General features: G+C 44.9%; 1 protein-coding gene across 2 annotated transcripts in view; it reads left to right on the top strand.

The window, feature by feature from the left end:
* The first annotated feature begins 3,314 nt into the window (after positions 1–3,314).
* The window catches only part of LOC137518440 (transmembrane channel-like protein 2), a 229,023-nt gene continuing 206,484 nt past the window's right edge, over positions 3,315–25,853 (top strand). Inside the window, exons 1-2 of one of the 2 annotated variants that reach the window (XM_068236302.1) lie at positions 9,131–9,203; positions 14,995–15,144. In XM_068236302.1, coding sequence (XP_068092403.1) covers positions 9,169–9,203; positions 14,995–15,144 — 185 coding nt within the window. In that variant the 5' untranslated portion in view covers positions 9,131–9,168. Of the gene's footprint in view, positions 3,402–9,130; positions 9,204–14,994; positions 15,145–25,853 lie in introns of those variants that run through there. The other variant, XM_068236303.1, reaches the window with a different exon arrangement.

Here is a 25,853-nt window from a genome sequence, read left to right as displayed (position 1 = left end):
AACTCTCAGTAACAAACATTCTTGTACAGATCACCAGGCAGAACTAAAGAGGTCACCAGAATGTAAATCAGAGAAAAGAAAGATCTTGCAATGGGCAAACATTGACTAAATAATCTATAAATTATTATTGTAAAAAAATTTGCAATTTTATTTATTATGTTATTTTGACTACAATTACTCTTGACTTTCAGCTTTCAGAGATGCTAAATTCAACTGGTGCATAGCATAGCAGTCTTTAACATTATGGTAGCATGGCATATACAATTGTCCAGCATGCTATAGTGGAAAAACTAAGGTTGAAGGGAAGAACTAAAATAACAAAAAAAACTTGCTAAAGTTCATTTAACACTTAAGTACTCCCTAAATGAATCGGTAAACTAAATTCACAACAGACAAAATGCAGCATTTTATGAAATACATGCATTGTATGATCTATATCAGCCTTTCTCATCTTTTTACCCTTGAGGAACCCTGCAAATAACTTTTAGATCTGAAGGTACCTCTTCAAACAATTGCTTGATCTTTAAGAACCCCTATTTTTTTATTGCAAGAGGCATGGTCTTTAAAAGTAGGTGAGGCCGTTTATTTCACTACCCTCTAATACACTGCCACTCATTATACTCTCCTTATTCTAGTGCTTTTTATTAATGTGCTCATTGTTATCTGACCCCAGTTTAGTGCTTCTTTTTTTTACAGTACCCCCTATTATAATGTGCTCTAGCATACTTCCCCTACGATGGGGGAAAATGCCACGGAACCCCTGCCGAGTACTAAAGGAACCCTGATCTATATGGTCATGATCTATCTCACAGTAAACCCATGCATTAGGTCACACCTATTTGTTGCACTTGTAACTGACACTGCATGCTGAATATTGATGCATTTACTCTGCCATCATAGTCAATGGAGGCATTTTTAAAACAAAATCCATCAAAACACATACAAACATGGTCTCTGTACATTTACCGGGTACTGTCCTCCACACTAAGGGCCCGTTTCCACTATAGCGTTACGAAATCGCCGGCGAATCACCGCAGGCAAATCGCATGCGGGTGCGATTCCGCATGCGTTTTTTGCCGCGATTTCGCATGCGATTTCGCATAGGTAAGGCTGCATGCGATTTTAACCATGTCACTGCCTGTGTGAATTAACATGGGTACCTATGCGAAATCGCATGCGAAATCGCGGCAAAAAACGCATGGGGAAAACGCATGCGATTTCCCTATTAAATACATTGCGTGCGATTCGCCTGCATTCCACACGCAGGCGAATTCTGAGGCCCCTACCCTGCAGATTTTTTCTGCACAGAAAAACGTGCGGGGAAACGCACAAGTGGAAACAGTCCCATCCACTTGTACTGACTGTGCGAATCCGCATGCGGGCAACGCATGCGGATTCGCGATAGTGGAAACGGGCCCTAACTCAAATGCAACACAAACACAAATAAGCACAAATACACAAAGGAATACAAATGTGATAGCTGAGACACCTCACTTCGCCTTTGCATGCTGTGTATGTGGGTACCTGCAAAATATGCTCTGCTGCTGGAACCTGAGAATAGGTTTGGTAAATGTAGCCTTAATATCTTTAGTAAATAAGCATCATAATGAAGAACAGCTGACAGGATCTTGTAGATAAAGAGTCCCTTAAACAGTACAGCATAGTATGTAAAGATACAGACTTGCAGGGAAGTAAAACAGTACGTACTACAGTTGCATCAACAGTATAATATATTGCTTGGTAATATAAAATAAACAATGCAAAAAAAAAGTATAAATTACAAATAGCTCCCTATTTCTGCAACTGTACCTCAGTTTTGCCCAGATAGATGGGGTAATTCATCTCTGCAATGACATGTCCAGTGCTCTTTCTCGAACATGGTACCCAGTACTCTCAACATTCACCAGTCAGTCAGTAGCCTTCCCTGTACATCTATTCCGCATGTCTGGATGTAGTTATTTAGTATTTATGCATCTCAGCTTACTGAGCTATTATTTCCTAAATAGCTAATGATATCCAGCAGCAATCTCATCCCTATTGTTCCAAAAGTCTACATTACCAGCTTGTCAGTTAAACAGTTGTGCCGCATCCCATCTACATTATGATCTCTTATTATGCAGTCAAAGTGTAATTGCTAAAATGCAGATGCCCCCTATGATACACAGAAATAAGCCTCATTTCTATACCCTTTTATGTCAATTGTTTTTGCATGTATAATGTAGATTTCTTATATTCTGTGATTTACAAATATATAATACATACTGTGTGTTTTATTTACTATTTATACATGAGATTTGCAGAGGTAAATTTTCTGTTTACAGAAAAAAAATTCCATTTTATTTGGCTATACATAGCAATTAACTAAGCATATCCAGCTTAAGTTTTCAGCTTTGGAAGTACTTAAAGCTTTAGAAAATACTAACAGGTTTTTCACTTTTGTAAACTGTGAGTGTGATCCCACTCGAGGGATGTGACCCATAGCATTACATTAGCAAGAGCTTTACAAATCACAAGTCCTTAGAAAAGAGCTGCTAGTGGGTCTCATGCCTAAAGGTGATTAGGGGACTAGGCCATTCTCATACACATTTCCTAATTGAAACATTGCAAGTTTCTGGAAGCTACGAGAAGTAGTTGATGCAATGAAAATGAATTAAATAAAAGAGTATAAGTAGTCGTATGTTTATTCAATCCCATTAAAGTTGGGTTTCTTGGGAGCAGAAATGTTGCAAAGAGAACCAAACTTGCAGTGTATAACATGGTTTGTACCTAAACTTTGCTGTACCAGCAGTGAGTCATGAACTGGAAAGGAGACATCAAGAAGTTCTTGAGGAAAACTGAAGGACATATGAATATGAATTAGGTAAGGATCCAGAGAATCAGAAAAAAATATGTGAATGATTCACTGATGATAAGGGAATTAAAAAGGACAGCTTTGGGTGCTTTCAAAATATTAAGAAGAGCCAAAGGACATTAAAAAAAGGTGATAAGAAGAGACTGTCCCAATGATCTAGTGATCCTTTGTGAGCATTCATTGGCAATTTCTGTATATCTATGCAGGAGTTCCTCTATTATGCGATGTAAAAATAAATCATTTTTGATGCATATGATCAAGAGCCCCCATGTTAATAGAAATAAAAACCACAAATTGCAGCAAAAACTGATGTAAACCATAACACCTAACTAACTAACTAACTAACTAACTAAGTATAACTAACTTACTATACAAAATATACATATATATATAGACAAGGCGGAACATCCGACAAAGGCAAGGGAAATCAGAGTCAGTACGAGCAGGAACAAGAGCCAGGATGTCAGAATAGAACAGGTTTCCGAGCAGGGAGCACATAACACAGCAACAGGACAGCACAGCTGGACTGAGGTTCTGGCAATCTTCTGAGGTGGGTGGAGTTCTTAAATGCAAATACAAAAGGTAAGTTCATATTGAATGAGCATCCATAATATGTTGTATATAAATATGATGAAGGCCACCTCCTGGTGAGCAATGAATGTAGTGCCTTTCAGAAGCCACCAGCAGGTAAACTGAAGAACTGCAGGGAAAATCAAGTCCATGAGGTGTTGCAAAATGTCACCTGCTGATGAGCAGAGGTAATACAACAGTCCAGGAGAAAATTGCCACTAGCGGGTGCAACCAGGTAAAGCAGGATTCCCAACACTCCAACAGCCACTTCTTGTAGTATAGACCTCCAAGACTTCTATTTGTAATCAATTCAGATACCGTATCTGTGAAGTCCGTGGATTTCCAGCGGCAGGGCAACGCTGAGACCCAATCTGCAGATCTTACTTCTGGGTCTCGGTGAGCCACTGACATCACTGGAGAGCAGGAGAATGCTCAGTTCACATTGGACAGGTGGAGGACGCGCTCTCAGTACACGCTCCACCGATGTAAACAGTAGCCACGTGTCTGCTTGCATGTCAGCTAATTAATTCAAAAACACACTAATTATCGTAGGATATCAACCCAAACCACTTAATCAAATCTCTGTCTCACCTATTAAACTGAAAGAGGTTAACAATCATAAATTAGAGGGATCTGAGATATATAGAAAATTGCAAAATTTATTCATCAATTAGTACATGACAAAAACACATAATCAATTACCACATGATTAAAATCAATTAAAACTCATGATTCTATAGCTCTAACCATATACCAGACCATTAATTACAGGCAGCATAACTTGCAGATGCACCTATTGTAAACCAGTATATGCATGCATTAATAATCTTCAGGCCTCTTTAAATCCAGATATGATAGTCTATAGAGCATCATCCATTAACAAAGCAATATCTTCAATTCACCCTATGTTCACATTATATTGCCTCTTATCCACATAAAGCATTCACTGGATACACCCCCATTACGTGTAGCATCCAGCTACACAACTTTGTTAGCCTTAGACTGCAACCGGATAACGATTTAGGCATATATAGCATCCAGCAGATAGCAAAAGAAGGGACTTTCGTTATTGGACCAATTCGGTTAGTGTAGCCATTACTCACGTGCCCTGTCAGGTTAACCAGGAACTTGGCCAGCAGCGCGGCAAAGTTCGTATTTGAACAGTCTTTTTGCGGCGATCCTATTCAGCTGCCACACCAGCAAGATGCCCGGGAGTCCGGCCAAACTAAGGAAGAGGAGCGGAGGCTAGGGTGAATCGCTGCAGCCACGGAGGTGGCGGGATGACGTCACAGAGCACGTGACGCGTACCACCAATAGGCTTTCTCAGACGTGCATGGGCGGAAGCAGAGTACACATCATACTTATAGTCATCTTATAGATGCCTCCCATTACTTTGCGCATAGCGTGGATATCAATTATGCTGACTATGAAACGAGCAGACTCCATCTTAGTGGCTATTTGTGAAAGTGACAGGCAGAGCAGACAAATAGGAGAAACAAAACTCCAAGAACATTTTTAAAGAAATACTTTCAGATTCATGTCACAGTTCATGCCTCTTGGCTGCATAGAGCCACATTTATAAATCCAAAATGATTCTTTTTTCAATAACTGACGGTCAAAATCGCCTCTTCTTGGGCTTATGTTCAATTTATAAATTCCTTTTGCTTTCAAAAATCTAGGATCTGAATTATGAAACGTTTTGAAGTGCATAGCTACAGGGCTTTTTTCACAGCCGGATTTAATATTATTGACATGTTCCTGTATCCTATCTCTCATAGGTCTATATGTTTTACCAATATAAATTTTATTACAACTGCACCTCAGCTGATAAACCACTTTGTCTGTACCACAATCTATATATTCTTTAATCTTAAAGGTTTCTGAACTATCATAGTTGGGGAAAACATCTCCCTTTTCCATATATGGGCACATAGAGCAATTACAGCAATGAAACATTCCCCCTTTTTTTTTTCCCACCAAACCTGGTCGATTTTTTGGTTTAAACTCACTGCTCACAAGCACATCCGAAAGGTTCCTGCCACGCCTTGCTGCAATATGAGGATAATCTCCTACCAAGTCTTTAATGATTGGGTCTCTGCCTAACAGATGCCAATGTTTGGTAAGTATATTTTTGATTTCGTTATAGTGAGATCCATAGGTGGTCACAACTCTGACCACATCTGGATCATTTTTTTGCCCCCCTAATATTTGACTTTTTGGATAGCAGTTCAGAACGCCTCTTTGAAAGAGCCTTATAATAGGCTCTATTAATAATATGTCTAGGCTACCCTAGCTAACAATCTAGTTTTAAGGTCCTCTGCTTCAATTTTAAAATCTTCAGTTTCACTACAGTTGCGGCCCAACCGCATGAACTGTACAGTAGGTACAGCCCATTTTTGCGTCGGCAAATGTGCACTTTTGGCAGCTAACAAGGTGTTACCTGCAGTCTCCTTGCGGAATGTGCTCGTGACCAACGAGTTCCCAACTTTTTTGATCTTTAAATCCAAGAAGGAAATCTCTAAGTCGCTGAAAGTGTAAGTCAAAAATATATTTCTATCATTGTTGTTCAGTTCGCCAACAAAATCACATAATTGGCTTTCAGTGCCTTTCCAGACAACAAGTGTGTCGTTCACATTTCTAAGCCAGAGGGTGATGTGCTCCCGGTACCCACGCATACCCCCAACCACGACCTCCTCCCAGAAGCCGAGGTGTAGGCACGCATAGGATGGAGAGCACGCTGCCCCCATAGCCACGCCTTTTTTCTGTCTGTACAATTCCCCTTTAAATTCAAAGCAGTTATAATTTAGTATCAACTTCATCATATCCATAACATATTCAGAATGCTCTTGCTGATCTTTGTATTTCCTTTCCAAGTAGTAATTTAATGCTTATAGGCCTTTTTGGTGCAGGATGGGCGTGAAGAGAGACTCCACGTCCAAACTCACCAAAAGCCAATCTTCTTCCAAATGCACGCCAGCAATCTCAGCCAGAACTGCCTTTGTATCCATCACAAAGAATGGTAATCTTTGTACTATATCTTTGATTTTGGACTCGACAAATTGAGCGACCCTCTCCAGGGGGCCATTTTTACCTGACAATATAGGGCGCCCAGGAGGATTTTTTATATTTTTGTGGGTTTTTGGTAATATATAAAACGTAGGGGTAGTGTATATATCAACTTTCAAAAATGTCATTTCTCTCTCCAACAAAACTCCATCTAAATATCCCCATATTATTTTATCATTAATTTTATCTATTAATTCTTTAAATGGATTTTTGTATATCCTTTCATAGGTACGTTTATCATTCAGTAATCGTCTAATCTCTTTTTCGTACATATCTTTGCTCATTATCACTACGCTCCCTCCTTTATCACTTCTCTTAATTTCTATTTCTTTATTATTTTGCAATTCCTCCAAAGCTTTTCTCTCTACACTATTTAGGTTATCCACCCCTCTTCTTTTCCAATTAATCATTTTTAGGTCCTTTGCAACTAGGTCCATAAACATGGCCCTATATTTGTTGCTGCTTAGTGCAGGCATATAGTTAGATTTTGGGCGTAGATTAGTATGTAAGACAGGGGGAGGTTCTCCATGTTCCACCTCATAGAGAAGGTCGCTCAAGTCAAGTATATCAACTTCCATTTCTTGACTATCAATTTGGACGTCTGGGGGAGTAGTGGCGTACATTCTCTTAAGAAGAACGCTATTCGTGACCTTGAGACTATACTGTGTACTCCTATCTGTTTATTGCCTGAGGATGCGGGAACATACCCGTGAAACGCGTTGCACTGTTTGTTTTGGAGTATATTAATAAACCTGTTGTCATCTTGTTGGTATCTTGTCTGCTTCGGGAAGGCGAGTCCACCACCACCTCCTGAGGGATTTTAAGCCTTTTAGAACCTTTTATCCTGCTGGCGCCTCTGTTCACTCTTACATAATTAGTTGACACGCTGACCTGTGATTGTTCTTTGTTCAATTCTTTTTGTGTTGATTGGTGAGCTCTAGTATTTAAACTCAGAGAGTGCCCCCAGTCATCGCCCGTGATAGCATTAGCTGTGGCTTGTTGCTGGGTATGCACGCTCTTCCTGATGCCGATTACTGCTTGTATCTTGACCACACTAACCACTGATTGATTCCTGTTGCTGATTACTGCTTGTATCCTGACCACGCTAACCTCTGATTGATTACTGTTGCCGACTGCTGCCTGATTCCTGGACTTTGCTTTCTTGCCACCTGGATTGACCTCTGCTTGGACATGGACTTGCATGAATGCTGTATGTACTGACCTCAGCTTCCCTTGACTACGCTATCCCTGGAAAGTATGTCTGGACTGCCTTGTCACTCTGGAACATCTGTCTCTGAAGTCATCTGACTCATTTGTCTGGATTGCCTTATCCCCTAGGCCTCAGGTGGCTATATATATATATACTTGTGAATATTGTGCCTGTTGCATTGCTAGTTATCAGGTTCTGTTGGTGGATTACTATCTGTCAGTCTGTATGGCACATTTACCTGCAGGGTGTATTGTAGTATTGTTAGGTAGGAGTTTACACAGGTGTTACGGGCTGGGCTATAGGTCAGTCATATGGCATACAGCCTGACCTATAGTCATTGACCAGACAAGCCTGACAGTATCTAAATTCATATCCAATTCTGAAGTTGTCTGAACATTATGATGATGTTGAGCCAATCAGCAATGCCCACTGAACCTACCATTAGCATCTTCAGTGGGGCTTCTTCAAATCACATCACCAAGTAAATAAAGAAGAAGCTTTTGCATCAGACACCTGTTTAAAAAAAAAAAAAAGGTAACATTTTGGGACTGTGCCTCCTAAGCTATCGGATTATATATTTAGAGCTATGCCTGATGTGGGAGCTTTAGCTGTTATTATAGTCACTCCATGCAGTTTTATTGCAAGCAGTGCATCGCGTTATTTTCTTTCCCAGTAGAACTAGTGAGACTCCCTGAGCTGCAACGATAACAAGTCCCAATTTATATAATGAATTTTCCTGCACAATAAGTGGTACATCAGTTTGTTCCTTCCATCCTGCTGTGCAAATCTTTCTGCAAATATTTAATCAGTTCATGGCAAGGGCCAATTAGCCGCAATCTGCAGGAGCTGTTCCTGCAGCCAGGAATTACAGTGCACTTGTTTCATATCTGATTGCCTTTTACCTCAAGGACCTCTTTCCTTCAGCAGCAAACAAATGCCCATTAAATATCTAGTGATTTTGATAAGACGTAATAAACTTCAATAGAGTTTAAATGGAAACCATTTTAGAGAAAAATTTCAGTGAATAGGCTGGAAAATAAAGAACATTGTTGAGAAATGTTCTATTTAATATTAATATACAAAGGTTGTCCGAACAGTAAAAAAAAAATGCTGCTATCGGTCACATAAAATTGTCACTATGTATAATAATCCAAAAGAAATAAATAACGGTAGCTATGCAGCACCATTGTATGCTCAGCAATAGAGGCCATCTAATGTTTCAAATAGAAACATTCTTCTTGCATTTATCTTGAAATGTAATTTTGTAGTGTGGGTTTGCAGATAAAGGTTAGGATGTGATTGGTTGCTATGTACTGCACTCTTCATACATGAGCAAAACTAAGGCTGACCTTGTACAAGGAAGATCTTTCTTCACTAACAAAGTAAGATAAGTGATTGCATTACTGAAACAGCTGTAAAGCCAAACCCATGACAACTTTTCAATTCCTCTCTCCTGACATTACTCTGGATCATGTTTATTGAAAAGATCAGTTACTTTCACGTACGGTATGTATGTTCTTCCTGTGTTTACATGGGCTACTGATACACCCCGAAGCACATACCTGTCTATGGTAGAGATATTTGACTATGATTATGGTAGGGAATGGTATTAGACTGTGAGCTCCTTCAAAGGACAGGTGGTAATTTGAAGTTTTAAAGAGGAACTGTAATGATATATGTAGCAGAATGCAGTAAATTATTCAAATTATTATGTTAATCATCCTCGTTGCAACATCCGAAACCCTTCCTAAATCTTTATATTGCTTTATATTGCATGTAACCCCCCCCCCCCTCCCAGTGATGTCACAGCCTAGGCTGATTAGATATATGGAATTTTCACCTCCAGAGCACTCTGGGAGATCAGTTATGTTGTGTACTGGCTTCAGAATTCTCAGAAACAAACATTCTGCTGAGATCACCTGCCAGTACTAAATATATCATCACCCATGATCAATTTCAGAGTATAAATCATGGTGAGGAAAGATGTTACAATGTGCAAACATTTCTAAAGTAATATTTCAAAAATAAATAAGAAGCAGTTTTATTAATTTTGTGATTTTAAGTACAGTTGCTCTTTAACCTCCTTTCCGTTCTGATTCTTTCCAGATTTTAGGGTCTAAAAGAGGTGCAATTTTTTTTCACTCTTTCAGACCCTAAAACCTGAAAAAAAATCATTCTGGCAGGGAGATGTGCAACAGAATAAAAAATTTACCTTCCTGGGCTCCAGCGCTGCAGTTTGCACTTTCACCACAAGATGGCGCTAATGTACATATAAACGAACCTCTAGATTTCTCTAAAATAGAGAAGTTCGTTTTACATATTAGCCCCGCCCCCCGATGACGTCACGCTGCCACCACCGCTCTGCTGCTCTGCTTGGCTGCCGGGTCCCCGGAAGAATAGCGGGGACATGGGGGATCCCGGCGGCCAGGGAAAGACCCCACACTGCCGGGGAGAGAGGCTGGAGTCCCGCTGAGCAGCACGATCGTGCGCGGGACTCCATAAATCAAGGTAAAGCTCTGCAATGCCTACCCCGATCTGAGCTCGGGATCACCGCTAATAGCTTCTTTTTTCTACCCCGAGCTCAGGTCGGGAAAACTGGCAAGGAGGTTAAAGGACAACTGTAGTGAGAGCTATATGGACGCTGCCATATTAATTTCCTTTTAACCCATTCAGGTTCCGTCGGTTTTACGTGAGAAATGTTCACCTCCCATTCATTAGCCTATAACTTTATCACTACTTATCACAATGTACTGATCTATATCTTGTTTTTTCCGCCACCAATTAGGCTTTCTTTGGGGGGTACATTTTGCTAAGAGCCACTTTACTGTAAATGCATTTTAACAGGAAGAATAAGAAAAAAACGGAAAAAATCATTATTTCTCAGTTTTCAGCCATTATAGTTTTAAAATAATACATGCCTCCATAATTAAAACTCACGTATTGTATTTCCCCATATGTCCCGGTTATTACACCATTAAAATTATGTCCCTATCACAATGTATGGCGACAATATTTTATTTGCAAATAAAGGTGCATTTTTTCCGTTTTGCATCTATCTATCACTATTTACAAGTTTAAAATAAAAAAAATATAGAAATATTTCATCTTTACATTGATATTTAAAAAGTTTAGACCCTTAGGTAAATATTTACATGTTTTTTTTTTTTTTTATTGTAATGGGTTTTTTTGGGGGGAGGGTGGGATGTAAAGTATAGTTTTATAATGTAATTGTGTGTTGTTTTCAATTTTTTTTAATTTTAGTTGTAGTTTTACTTTTTGGCCACAAGATGGCGGCCATGAGTTTGTTTACATGACGTCACTCTAAGCGTAACACACGCTTAGAGTGACGCATCGGGGAGGGAACGGCCAGAAAAAGCACAGCTTCCGAGAGAAGCTGTCACTTTTTCAGCGGGGGAGAGGAATCAGTGATCGGGCACCATAGCCCGATACATTGATTCCGTGGCTACCGAATGCGTGGCCGGGAGTGCGCGTGCATGCGCGCGATCGGCCGCGGGAGCGTGCGGTAGCGCGCATGGTTCCTGGACGTAGTTTCTACGTCCAGGAACCAAAATAGGTTAAGCATTACCAGTTACCTGGGTATACTGGTGATCCTCTGCCTCTAATGCTTTTAGCCATAGACCTCGAGTAAGTTATATACAGATCAGGTTTTTCTGATATTATTAACAGATTAGCAGCACTAGGAAAAAAATATGATTTTATCGACTAGCGGTAGGTCTGAATGCACGTTATATGGTTTTGTCAGTGTTGTGGAGCTCTGCACATCTATTGCAGGAGGTTAATTCAGGTGCATCCTCTGTTTGGAAGCGCTGCCAATGTCTCCTGCTGTACAAAACTCATGTAAGTATACTTATGGCTAGCTGCATCCATGTGCTTCAATTTGCATTCAGATTTGGATTAGGGACTAATACATAATTTGCATCTGATTTGCATTCAAGGCACACACCAAGCCGCTCACTCCGCTCCTCCAATGAACTTCGCCTGACCGTCCCCCGCATCACCCAGTCCCATGCACGCCTCCAAGACTTCTCAAGAGCCGCTCCGACACTATGGAACTCCCTACCTCCACCCATTAGGGCAGCCCCCTCCTTCAACACCTTCAAGAAGGTCCTCAAAACTCACCTTTTCACTCTTGCCTACCACCCCTCACAATTGCTCTAAACCCACAGCCGAACTCTGGTCCCCTACCTCTCGTGTCCCTACCTCTCCCTCTAGATTGTAAGCCTTTGGGCAGGGTCCTTACTCCTTTTGTGTCCTACCTGATCATGCACCTCTATTACTGTGCACCCATGCTATGCATTTGAGTGAACCTAACTTGCCTAACTCCATGCTCCCATCCAGTGACTGACTAAGCATTACCTTGTACTCATACTGTGCTGAGTGATCTGGTTTTCTTGTATTCCTGTATTGTCATATTGCTGTTTGTCACCCCTAAATATTGTCTGTAACCTAAATTAATGTCCAGCGCTGCGTAATATGTTGGCGCTTTATAAATACAACAAATAAATAAATAAATAAATAAATAAAATGTATTTAGTCCCTGTGGGGCTCTGCATGCCTCTGTTGGTCTTCATTTCAGTTGCAGCCTATGAGCGCTGTCATTTGTTTGATGATTATTTTCAGATCTGACAAGTTTAGCTGCATGCATGTTTCTGGGAGTACATTTGAAATCGTCGCCGGTAGACTTGGGCGCAGGATACAGCGGTATATGGCTGATCCTGCTTCTGCACAAGTCCGGGCCGATTTAATTACTATTCCCCCTCCAGGCCGCCATGGATAGTGGGGGAATGAAATAATTCGGCTTCCAGCGATTGCTGGAGGCCGAATTATTATGTTTTTAAGCAACCTCGGCTCTGTCTTCTGACGGAGCCGACGTTACTCACTGAGCGCTTCAATAGGAATGATATTTCCTATTGAAGTCTATGGAGGCGCCAGCTGCGCCCAAATCTAGCAGCACTGAAAAGCAATGCTCCGGTTTCTGGTGTGATTCAGACACTATGGCAGCCAAATAAATCAGCAGGGCTGCCAGGCAACTGGTATTGTTTAAAAGGAAATAAATATGGTAGCCTCCATATTTTTCTCACTTCAGTTGTCCTTAAAAAAAACAAAAGTTTGCTTTCCTAAAACAGAAAGAATTTGCGATAATTCAGGTTGGAGTGAGCTCGAGATGTCTCCCAGGCACCACTGCTGAATATATGCAAATTAACCATTCAGTTGTCCTTTTAAGGGTACTCTGTAAAGTGTTGTGAAAAATGTTAGCACTATTAAACTGCATAATAACAGTAATTATTATGAGAAAACAAAGACATCTGACTGACCACTAGCCTCTGAGATTTGTTAACATTTAGAAAAATATTAGTACATGATTTCAATGTGCATAAATAGAAGTCAAGAGCATCCAAACTTTACTCAGCTATGTCACATTTTTGAGTCTTGGGGACCTTTAATAATCTAGTGGGTAACTGATTCCGCTGGATTGAGCAGTGAAGTTGTCACATACCTTGGATCTCTTTTTTTCATTGGTTTTTCCTTTAGACTACTAGTGATACAAGTCTTGCCCACATACCAGTAGTTTCCATATGCAAATTCTAGGGTTTGCTGAGAATTGAATTGAATTCTATAGGAAGAACACTATGGTTGTAAGCTTTTTCAATTCTTAGGGCAAATAAGCAAACTACTGTTTAAAAAGGGCATGGGGAACTGTGCACTGCTGTGAAGGGCATTTATAAATTAAGGAGTAAGCATGAATATAAAACCCACCACACTGCAAATAACAAAAAAGCACTGTGCAGCTTAGCACTGTAAACAGCAGAGAAACTAGGCGCCAGTCTATTTAAATGGCATTTAATAGCAAAACATCATGTACATGGTGCTTTGGTATGAAACACAGTTCTTGGCACTGGCCAAGTAATCAGTGTTGTTCAATGTTCAGCAGTGATATCCTATGTAATTTTGCTACTGACGAGTGCAATATCTGTTCCTTAAGAGTGGCACAAATGGTGCATTGTGTGGAGACAGTGTATGGTATGGGCTGCTTTGTTACACACCCGCATCCTATATGACAATGTACATGATGCCACTTGTGGTATAGGTGGAAGCAAGGGGGAAACGCTTGGAGCCTATTGACTATGCGACAGGGGTGTGTGTGGCAGTGAGTATTTGAGGCCACACCCAAAACAATCTTTTTCTGTGGGATGTCATAGGAGGCATGAATCACTTATAAGACTGACGTGCAAATCTATGTTTTTCCCATGTGAGTAGTGTTTCCAGTTAAACATCGTTTAAAATAAATGAGGCTCCTACATGCTTGGATTTAGCTGCTTGTGTGTGTTTGTGAGTACATAATCCCTATTGTGAGGAGAGCTGAGTTTGCCTTCACCTTCCCCAATGCACAGGGGAAATGACATTACAGCTGCATAGGTAATTATTATAATCAGTGCTGCTCGGATACCACTTTTCACTATCTGGATCTAATTCAGATCCGGATACCCAGATATCTGATCCGGGTGGGATATCCGAGTTTAACATTTTCCAATCCGGATCCGAATCGGATATCCGACCTCAGTATCCGGCCGGATTCGGATATCCGGATAGAAAACCGGAAGTGATCTGAAAATGGCGAAAAACCCTTTCAGATGTCTCTCTCTCTCCCTCTCTCTCTCTCTTTCTCTTTCTCTCTCCCTCTCTCTCTCTCTTTCTCTCTCTCTCTCTCTCTCTCTCTCTCTCTCTCTCCCTCTCTCTCTCTCTCTTTCTCTCTCTCTCTCTCTATCTCTCTCTCTCTCTCTCGGACCGGATGCCTTCGAAAGGGATTTTTGCCATTGAATGTGATTTTGGCTTCTGCTCGGATTTCTGAACTAACTACCGGATTTCGGATTTCAAATGGGAAATCCGAGTCTGCCCGGATAGTCTATTCGGAGTTTAAAAAATATCAGAATTGCTATTCAAAGTTCGGATAGTGGAAAAAGTTCGGATTATCTGGGTAGTTCGGATATCTGAAATCTTGCTGAGCACCACTAATTATAATACAAAAGAGAAGTCTGGAGAAGAGGAATAGACATCCAGCTGTCTGCTAGACATGCCTTTATTAACTTTACACGGTACTTTGGAATGTCTCCTTATTTGACCAGTATTTAGTAATAAAAACCCAGATATTTTAGGATTTGTTAGAATGTTAGCTAATATAGCACGTGAAAGGGGTAAAGGAGCTGGTATGCAAATAACCTTGAAAAGTATACACATACTTTAAGCAGTAAAAAGTTTTAATCTTCATGTGTTTCAGTGACTCCCAGTCTTCAGCTTCATCTGACGAAGAATCATTGACTGAAGAAGAAATGGCAAAACTCATGGAACAAGTGGAAGAAAAGAAGAAGCTGATTTCTACTATTAGAAACAAACCTTGGCGCATGAAGAAGAAACTCGCTGTGCTAAGGTAGTGAAATAATATGTTGCATGGCTTTAGTTTGTTTTTCATAGCATATTTTTTGGAATATAAGATGCACTTTTCCTTCCCCAAAATTAAGGGGGAAAAAGTGGATGCATCTTATACTCAGAAGATATGGCAAAAACAGGTGCAGAGTGCGCAAGGAAGCATTTACCCATCCTGCCGCTGCGCTCCTCTCCCCCTCACTCCAGCCACTGCAAACACAAACCTTTTCTCCTGTAGCTGCCAATCACTGCAGCCCCCTGCCACCACCGCTATACACCTCCGGGTCCACTGTTATTTGTAGCCTTTGTACTTCCTGCTCGGTCGTTCCTATCACATGCGCTGTACGTCATGTGTGACCCCAGCACAGGAGAGCCACTGAGTTCACGCATTATGTGCGGTGCATAAGCCAGAGCACTGAGCCGGAAGTACGGAGGAGGGCACAAGGAATGGAGGACTCTGAGGTGTATAGCGGTGGCAGGCAACTGCAGTGATCGATAGCTACCGTGTTTCCCTGAAGGTAAAACCTCCCCCGAAAGTAAAACCTAGCTCAGATTTCAAGCAGGCTGGAAATGTAAGCCCTACCCTGAAAATAAGCCCTAGTGGCAGAGAGGAGGAGACACAGCTGTGCAATAGGAAGAGGCGGCCAGGGAAGCAGTGTGTGGATGGACTCATCCCTGGACAATGTCAGCGTTGGCTGTCTCTGTCCCTTCCCATCCACCAGTGTTGCTGTCACTCTCTCCCCTCCCCTCTGCAAGCCCCCCCTGGTGAGCGAGATGTGCTGGCTACTGTCATCTCTTTTATTTGCTCTGGGACAGTGGGAGGGTGTGAGAAAGAGCTGCTGTGTAGAAGGAAGAAGGAAACTGTGTGGAGAGGGAGCTTCTGCCAGCACCACTTTGCTACCATAGGCTCAGCAGAGTTAGTAAGGAGAAAAATGTGACTCTTTCTTTAGCTGCATATGCTAGCTGTCCTCTCTCTCTCTCTTCTGCTCAGCTTGTGCCTCAGACAATACAGCAGTGGCAGGAATCTTAAGCATGTGCCTGTCCTCTCCTTACTATAGATCTGAGTTAGATAAGAGTGTGAGTCTGGGAGTAGAATTCTGAACCTCAGCAAACAGTACAGTGACTTTGCCATTGTACTCTATCATTTGTCTTTTATCAGCAAATGTGAAGTGAGATTCAGATGTTGTATAAAACTCACATATTGTGCACAAATACTGCTGTTTAAGTTTTCCCAATAGCCATGCGTTCTTCCTTAGTGTGTTTCTCCCAAAATAAGACATCCCCTGAAAATAAGCCCTAGCACATTTTTGGGAGCAAAAATTAACATAAGACAGTGGGCTTGATTCACAAAGCGGTGCAAACACTTTGCACGCCTGTGAAAACCCCTTTATCACGCCTAAACTCAGTTTAGGCATGATAAGAAGAAACTCGCGCGAATTTTCCGCGCGCAAAGTGTTGCGCGCGCAACCGCGCACGCGCGCGCACAGCGGCCCCCGCTTCGCGCGAAGCTCCTATTAAGCCCTATGGGACTTTGCGTACGCGCGTACGCGCGTATGCGCGTACGCGCGGAAACTTCGCGCGAGTTAGAGCACAAAGCGGTGATAACTTTGCTGGTGCAAAGGCTATCACGCCTAAAGTCTTTTAGGCGTGATAACTGAGTTATCACCGCTTTGTGAATCGAGCCCAGTGTCTTATTTTTGGGGAAACACGGTACAGGAGAGGAGGATTGCATGTACAGTAGAGATGGCCCGAACGGTTCGCCGGCGAACTGCTCCAGGCGAACTTCCGGGGGTTCGCGATTGCAGAGAACCGCAAACTTTACCGGAAGTTCTATTTGCCCCCATAGTGCACCATTAGGGTCAACTTTGACTCTCTACATCACAGTCAGCAGGCACATTGTAGCCAATCAGGCTAAACTCCCTCTTGGAGCCACTCCCCCACTTATAAAAGGCAGGCATCGCCAGCCATTTTACTCACTCGTGCCTGCTGCAGACTCTCTCACAGGGAAAGATTAGTTAGGCTCTTGTAGGCTTCTTAGCTTGCTCCTTGCTGATTCTTATTGCTAAAATAGCACCCCACAACAGCTCTTTTGAGAGCTAATCTTGTTCTTGTGATCTATTTTTTTTATGTGTGTCCCACTGACACTTGTGTTGCATAGACAGCCTTGATAATTCATACTGTGTGTGCCACTGCCAGGACCAGCACATTCAGTGACTACCTGTGTGTGTGACAGGTGCACATTACCCATCACTGCATATACCTACCTGTTGTTCACTGTGCACCCACCCACCTACGTGAGCGCATGCAGTGTCACTATGCCTGTCAGCTACCTGTCTGTGTGTGACAGGTGCACATTGTAATAACCATTACTGCATATACCTACCTGTTGTTCACAGTGCCTACCTACGTGAGCTGAGCACAGGCAGTGTCACTGTGCCTGTCTGCTACCTGTCTGTGTGAGACAGGTGCACATTGTAATACCCATTACTGCATATACCTACCTGTTGTTCACAGTGCACCCACCTACCTACGTGAGTTGAGCGCACACAGTGTCACTGTGCCTGTCCGCTACCTGTCTGTGTGTGACAGGTGCACATTGTAATACCCATTACTGCATATACCTACCTACCTGTTGTTCACAGTGCACCCACCTACCTACATGAGTTGAGCGCACGTAGTGTCACTGTGCCTGTCCGCTACCTGTCTGTGTGTGACAGGTGCACATTGTAATACCCATCACTGCATATACCTACCTGTTGTGTTCAGTGCACCCACCTCATCACTGCATATACCTACCTGTTGTGTTCAGTGCACCCACATACCTACGTGAGTGCACACAGTTTGAGATACCACTCTGTACATACCTGTTAACTGCACCTGTGTGACTGCACATTGTATTAGTCAAGTCAGTACATACCTTTCACTTCATCCCTCCGATATGGACAAAACTGACAAAACAAGTAGAGGCAGAAGTAGAGGCAGACCCAGAGGAAGGTCACCCGGCAGGTCTGTGTGAGGTCGTGCTGATGTGATTTTCTGCGGCTCTGGACCAAAGTACAGTGCTCAGAAGAAGGCACGTTCCATCAACTCCCAAGACTGTCAGGACGTGGTTGACTAGTTAACACAGAACACCTCATCTTCCGCAACCACCAGCGCTACTCCAAGTACCACATCCGCTACATTTGACAGTTCGCAGGAGTTATTTGGTGGGGAAATCACTGATGCACAGCCATTATTGTTACAATCAGATGAAGGCGCTAAGCAAGTTACACCACCTTATATGTCTGAGTTAGGCGACACTATGGGCGTAACGTGTGCGGAGGGGGGTGATGAAGTACCTGCTGTTGGTGCAGTTTTGGAGGTGTCTGAGGCAAACGAAGCTGGGCAGGATGATTATGATGATGACGATGATACGGATCCCACGTATGTTCCCAATAGAGGAGATGAAAAGGGGGACAATTCAGAGGGTGAGTCAGAGACGAGTTCCTAAAAGAAGCAGGGGGAGCTCGTCATCAGAAAAAGCTGGTGGCAGTGCCCGGCACCATGTATCCCCACCTATGTACAGCCAGCCAACATGCCACCATAGTGCCATCACCCCAGAGGGGCTCAGCGGTTTGGAAATTTTTTAGGGTGTCTGCCTCAGATCGGAGCAATGCCATCTGTTCTCTCTGCCTCCAAAAATTGAGCCATGGAAAGGCCAACACCCACGTAGGGACAACTGCCTTACGAAGGCACATGGAGAAAAGGCACAAACTGCAATGGGAAGAACACCTGAGCAAAAGCAGCACATAAAAGAAAAGCCACCCTCCTCCTCCAACCTGGTGACCGCTGACAAGTCAGGAGTACGTGGCTGTGCAGCGGACCAACTAGTGACACCTCCTCTCCTTCTCCTCCTACTCCTGCTGCTACATCCTCTTCGCTATCATCCTCCTCCTTCTCCTTGGCTGAGTGGCAGTTCAACTCTACTGGTGCTGCAAACTCCTCTCCAGCTACACAGCCCCATCTCCCCAGGGCCTATGCTGCATGCCAGGTACGACGGTGTCACGCCATTTTAGTCATGTCTTGCATCAAAGCGGAGAGTCACACTGGACCAGCTCTTCTGGCTGCTCTTAACAAACAGGTGGATCAGTGGCTGACCCCGCACCAGCTGGAGATTGGCAACGTGGTGTGTGACAATGGCAGCAATCTAATTTCCACTTTGAATTTGGGAGAGCTGACACATGTACCCTGCATGGCACATGTGCTGAATCTAGTCATTCAAAGATGTGTCAAAGTAATCAGGCTTAGAGGATGTCCTGAAGCAGGTCAGGAAGTTGTGTGGGCATTTCAGGCGGTCTTACACAGCCATGGCATACTTTGCGGACATTCAGCATAGAAACAACTTGCCGGTGAGATGCTTGATATATGATTGCCCGACTCACTGGAATTCGACCCTGGTCATGTTCTCTCACCTGCTAGAACAGGAGAAAGCCGTCACCCAGTACCTGTACAATTACAGTAAAAGGACACAATCTGGGGAGATGGGAATGTTCTGTCTCAACAACTGGACACCAGGGTTGCTCAGCCGAATGCGAAGTTTCCCCGAAAAATGCGAGTGTTTTTTAGGTTTGCCGCATGCGAACCCGAACCCGAATGCTGCAATTCCGAGCTGAACCCGAATACGAAGCATGCCGAATGCGCGCGCTGGAAATCGGCCGGATGGAGCTGTGGGTTCGGTTTCGGCTTCGGGATTCGGGGATGACGTGATTGGGCCAATCAGAAGTCCTCCTGCCGAGAAGCTGGCAACCCTAGCAACCAATCAGAGGAGGGGAGCCTGGCCCTCCCCTCCTCTATATAAAGCGGCGGCCATGTTGCGGAGCCACGCACTTGTGTGACTGCTGCTGGTACTGAGAGATTCTCCAGTGCTGTGCTGTGTCTGAGCAAGTGCTTTTCACTGCTAAACCTAGCGTTTTGCTTCCTAAACACCTCCTAAACACATTTATTGTTGTCTTATATAGTTAGCTATTGTATAGTGTATACTGTGCTAGGCTAGTGTTAGTCTGTGAGCAGGCTAGGCCTGCTAGCCTAGGTAGCCTTAGCCTACTACTAGCTTAGGTAGGTTAGGGATTCTAGTTAGTTGTGTACTAGTAGTACTAGTTTAGTTAATTATTACTGCTGTAGTCTGTTACTTTATTAGTTTCAGTACTGTGTTAGTTAGTTACTGACTGTGAGTGACAGGTCACCACCAGCATCCATTGTGAGTGACCTGACCTGTGACTGTCTGTCACCTCACCTGCCCGAGCCTATTGATTGATTGCGTCTGACCGTGTGTGACCGTTTGTAATTGTCACCGATTGTCTGCCGCACGACTTACTTGTAGCCTATTACGCTAGGTGTTTCTTAGTTACCTGCGTACATACTACTAGTGTCTACTGTCTACTACTATACTACTAGTCTACTAGTCTAGTACCCGTTCACTAATTTTTTTTTCAATTTTACTGTGTGATTTTATTATCATCCGTAGTGTGTGTAATAAATAAGAGTTACAACACATACAGGCCACCACACCAGCATCCGTTGTGAGTGACCTGTGACTGTCTGTCACCTCACCTGCCTGAGCCTATTGATTGATTGCGTCTGACCGTGTGTGACCGTTTGTAATTGTCACCGATTGTCTGCCGCACGACTTAGTTGTAGCGTAGTACGCTAGGTGTTACTTAGTTACCTGCGTGCGTGCATACTTCTATTGTCTACTACTATACTACTAGTCTACTAGTCTAGACTAGTACCCGTTCACTATTTTTTTTTTCAATTTTACTGTGTGATTTTATTATCATCTGTAGTGTGTGTAATAAATAAGAGTTACTTACTACACATACAGGCCACCACACCAGCATCCGTTGTGAGTGACCTGTGACTGTCTGTCACCTCACCTGCCCGAGCCTATTGATTGATTGCGTCTGACCGTGTGTGACCGTTTGTAATTGTCACCGATTGTCTGCCGCACGATTTACTTGTAGTGTAGTACGCTAGGTGTTTCTTAGTTACCTGCGTGCGTGCATACTACTAGTGTCTACTACTGTACTACTAGTCACCACCAAGTCACCACCAACACAGACTTTATTAAAGTTTACACCCTTTCCCGCCCTCTTCTACTTATTTTTTTTTTACTGTATTTGTATAGTGCACTATGAGTGGCAGAGGTAGAGGGCGAGGCACCATCAGGAGAGGAAGCGCCATTGCAGGAGCCTCTGCCAGCAGCAGCAGGTCTGGGACTGGTGCGCCGCCAGCCACTGACCACAGGGAGGAGGGAGCAGAGGCGCAACAGCAGCGTGTTGCGCCCATCTTTGAGACGGGTCGTCGCCCACGGCCCATTGGGGAGAGTCAGGTGCAGGCTGTGGTGGAAATGATGGCGGGGCAGGAAGCCACCTTTTCCAGCCTGGCCTCCAGCAGCAGTGAGGCTAGTGCCACCAGCACTCCTGTCCGCAGCAGGCCTCCACCAGCGCTTGAGGCCATGATCACGGTGACCCCATCGACCAGCCTGCCCTCAATGAGCACGCTCTTCTCCCCTGAGACTGTGACCATGTACAGGGATGTTTTGGAGAAGTATGAGTTGGAGATGATGGGGCCATGCAAGGAGGAGGAGGAGTTACAGGTGCAGAAGTTTGTTGTTGGCGCTGAGGAGGAGGGGCGTGATGCAGGGGATGTTGGGGTAGAGGAGTTGGTTGAGTCGGGCTCACAGGATTTGTTTGGGGTTGATGATGATGACTTGATAGATCCTTCCTATGTGCCACCAGTACCACCAGCACAGTTGGTTGAAGGCAGCTCATCATCGGAGGAGGAGGCGTCTCTGGCGCAGAGGCGCGGCAGCAGCAAGGCGGCCAGCACAGGGCGTGGAAGGCAGGAGCCACAGCCTACTGCTTCAGTCGCTACCACCACTCGCAGCAAACCTCTAACTACAACCAAAAAGGCACAATCCTCCAAGGGCACCCAAAAACCCCAGCCCTCAAGCGCAAAAAGCAGGTTGAAGTCCCCAGTCTGGCGGTACTTCACCAAGTGCCCAGTGGACCCGACCCGTGCAATTTGCAACAGTTGCAATCTCAGTCTCAGCAGAGGTCGCGATATCCACAAATTGAGTACCTCGTGCCTGCAGACCCACTTACAGAGCAGACATTTTGAGGACTTTAATGAGTTGGAGAAGCTTATGCAAAGTGGTGCAGGCAGTGGTCAGAGCCAGACAGCCACTGCACAGATTTCAGCAGCAGCAGCAGCAGCAGCAGCAGCCGACCCTCCTGCCCATCCAGCAGCAGCAGCAGCAGCAGCAGCAGCAGCAGCAGGAGCACAGCAGCAACTCACTCCCACCCCCCCCACACCCCCCGGGCAGCCAGTCCTCAGTGGCCTCATCAGCTCCCTCCACAGTGGCCTCCTCATCCTCCCGTGCAGGCAAACGCCGCCAGACCCTGCTCAGCGAAGCATTCCCCGGTGTGACTAAGGTGCTGCCTCCCGCCCACAGGCGCATCTGGTTGCTGAACGGGTTGCTTGCCCGGGCCATGTGCTCCCAGCTCCTGCCATATTCCTTTATGCAGGAGGGGAGTGACATCAGAGCGCTGCTGCAGGTTGGGATCCCGGAGTGGCAAGTCCCCAGCCGCCACTATTTTTCCCGCAGGGCGATCCCAGCACTGCACCGCTCTGCCATGGAGAATGTGGGCCGCGCGCTGGATCACGCTGTCAGTGCGCGGATCCACATAACCATGGATTCCTGGAGCAGCCGGTTTGGGACAGAGCGCTATCTGTCCTGTACGGCCCACTGGGTCAGCCTAGTGGAAAGCCCGAGCGAGGAAGCAGCAGGTCCATCCTCGGGCACAGCAGCACCAGTCGCCCACTACGTGGTGCCACCGCGCGGGGTCAGGGGAGAAGCAGCAGCTCCCACCGCCAAGCGATCCCGTCTCTCCAGCAGCGTGAAGGGCCGCCACTGCCAAGCGCTGCTGGAGATGAAAAGCCTGGGGAAACACTCCTTGACGGCAACTAACGTGCTCCGGTATCTCAGGGAGCAGGAGAGGACGTGGCTGACCCCCAGAGGCCTCACTGTGGGATTGGTGGTGTCCGACAATGCCGCCAACCTGCTGTCTGCCATCAGCAGTGGAGACTTGCTCCACGTCCCTTGCTTGGCCCACGTCCTGAACCTGGTGGTGCAAAAGTTCATGCGCACCTACCTGGGGATGGAGGAGCTGTTAGAAGCGGCGCGGAAAATTGTGCACACTTTCCGCCGCTCAGCAGCTGCCGCAGCAAAACTGGCAGACATCCAGCAGCAGGAGGGCCTGCCACGACACCGCCTTATCATAGATGTGCCAACTCACTGGAACTCCACCCTGGCGATGTTGGAGCAGCTGGTTGAGCAGAGGAGGGCTGTCAACCGGTACATCTATGATGCCACTGTCGCCGGCACCGGCAGCAGAAGCAGCACCACACTCCAGCTCCTCACCAACGCGCAATGGGGGCAGATGCAGTAGGTCTGCTTGCTGTTGGCTCCCTTCCTGCAGGGGAACAACCTGGTGAGTGAACAACAAGCATCCCTCTGCCAGTGGGTGCCCTTTGTTTGTCTGCTGGACAGGGCACTTGGCGATTTGGTGGATTTGGGAGAGGAGACCCTGAAGCAGCTGGAACCGCAGCCGCCTGTGCAGTCCACTGCTCCGCAGGTATTTGAGTCCCTGGAGGAGGAGGAGTTGGAGGTGCTGGACGTTGCTGCTGGGGGGGGGAACATCAGAGCGCAGCAGCAGTGGTGCGAGGGTGGAGAGAGGAGGAAGAGTCTCAGGGGCAAGAGGAGGAGGAGGAGGACGCTGACCCTGATGTCTCTGTTAGACGGTCCACCCTGTTTCCCATGGCAGCACACATGCTGCGCTGCCTGCGCACAGACCCCAGGGTCAAGCGGATGCAAGCGAGGGAGGACGCCTGCATCAGCATGATCCTGGACCCACGGCTGAGGGGGAGGTGGGATCAGTTTCTGCCTGCCAGAGACCGTGAGCAGCGAGCAAGGGAGTTGCAGGAGATCCTTGTTCAGCGACTGGAGGAAGCCTTCGCCCCGCCTTCCACTCCCTCTGTCCCTGTCCAGCAGCCAGCAGCACAGCAGCAGGTGCCTGCGGCCAGCAGCAGCATCAGGCGCCCAGGAGACCTTCTGTCATTGACGCAGGTGTTTTACATGAAGGTACAGCAGCCGAGAGAGGAGGTGCGGGCAGCAGCCACATTCGGTAAGAGTCACAGCCAGCGCATGATCCGGATTGTGGCCGACTACATGGGGTCCTTCAGTGGGCTTGACACCCGCAGCGAAGAGCCTGTGGACCCCATGGAGTACTGGGTGGAGCGCTTGCACATCTGGAGGGAGCTTGCGCAGTACGCCCTGGAGGTATTGTCTTGCCCCCCTTCCAGCGTGCTGCCTGAGAGGTGCTTCAGTGCGGCTGGGGGCGTGGTCACCGAGAAGTGCTCTCGTCTGTCCACAGAGGGCGTGGACAGACTGACATTTTTGAAGATTAGCCAGGCCTGGATAGAAGACACGTTCCTGGCACCTGTTGTTGGCGAAAGGAGGACATGAGGTGCCTGCCTGGGAATTACAATACATTGCCTGCTGCCTGCCATACGTGACGACGACTCCTCCTCCTCCTGCTGGCCTGCTGCATTGATTTACCTATGAATTTATTTATGTATTTATTTATTGTATTTCTACCGGACTCCTGCTGCTGCTGCTGGCCTGCTGCATTGATTTACCTATGAATTTATTTATGTATTTACTTATTTATTGTATTTCTACCGGACTCCTGCTGCTGCTGCAGGCCTGCTGCATTGATTTACCTATGAATTTATTTATGTATTTATTAATTTATTGTATTTCTACCGGACTCCTCCTCCTCCTGCTGGCCTGCTGCATTGATTTACCTATGAATTTATTTATGTATTTATTTATTGTATTTCTACCGGACTCCTGCTGCTGCTGCTGGCCTGCTGCACTGATTTACCTATGAATTTATTTATGTATTTATTTATTTATTGTATTTCTACCAGACTCCTCCTCCTCCTGCTGGCCTGCTGCATTGATTTACCAATGAATTTATTTATGTATTTATTTATTGTATTTCTACCGGACTCCTGCTGCTGCTGCTGGCCTGCTGCATTGATTTACCTATGAATTTATTTATGTATTTATTTATTTATTGTATTTCTACCGGACTCCTGCTGCTGCTGCAGGCCTGCTGCATTGATTTACCTATGAATGAATTTATTTATGTATTTATTAATTTATTGTATTTCTACCGGACTCCTGCTGCTGCTGCAGGCCTGCTGCATTGATTTACCTATGAATTTATTTATGTATTTATTAATTTATTGTATTTCTACCGCACTCCTGCTGCTGCTGCAGGCCTGCTGCATTGATTTACCTATGAATTTATTTATGTATTTATTAATTTATTGTATTTCTACCAGACTCCTGCTGCTTCTGCAGGCCTGCTGCATTGATTTACCTATGGATTTATTTATGTATTTATTTATTTATTGTATTTCTACCGGACTCCTGCTGCTGCTGCAGGCCTGCTGCATTGATTTACCTATGAATTTATTTATGTATTTATTTATTTATTGTATTTCTACCGGACTCCTCCTCCTCCTGCTGGCCTGCTGCATTGATTTACCTATCAATTTATTTATGTATTTATTGTATTTCTAAAGCGGCAACATATTACACTG

This window comes from Hyperolius riggenbachi, chromosome 5 (assembly GCF_040937935.1).
Source record: "Hyperolius riggenbachi isolate aHypRig1 chromosome 5, aHypRig1.pri, whole genome shotgun sequence".
Taxonomy (NCBI): Eukaryota; Metazoa; Chordata; class Amphibia; order Anura; family Hyperoliidae; genus Hyperolius; species Hyperolius riggenbachi.
This window is presented reverse-complemented; position numbering and strand designations above follow the sequence as displayed.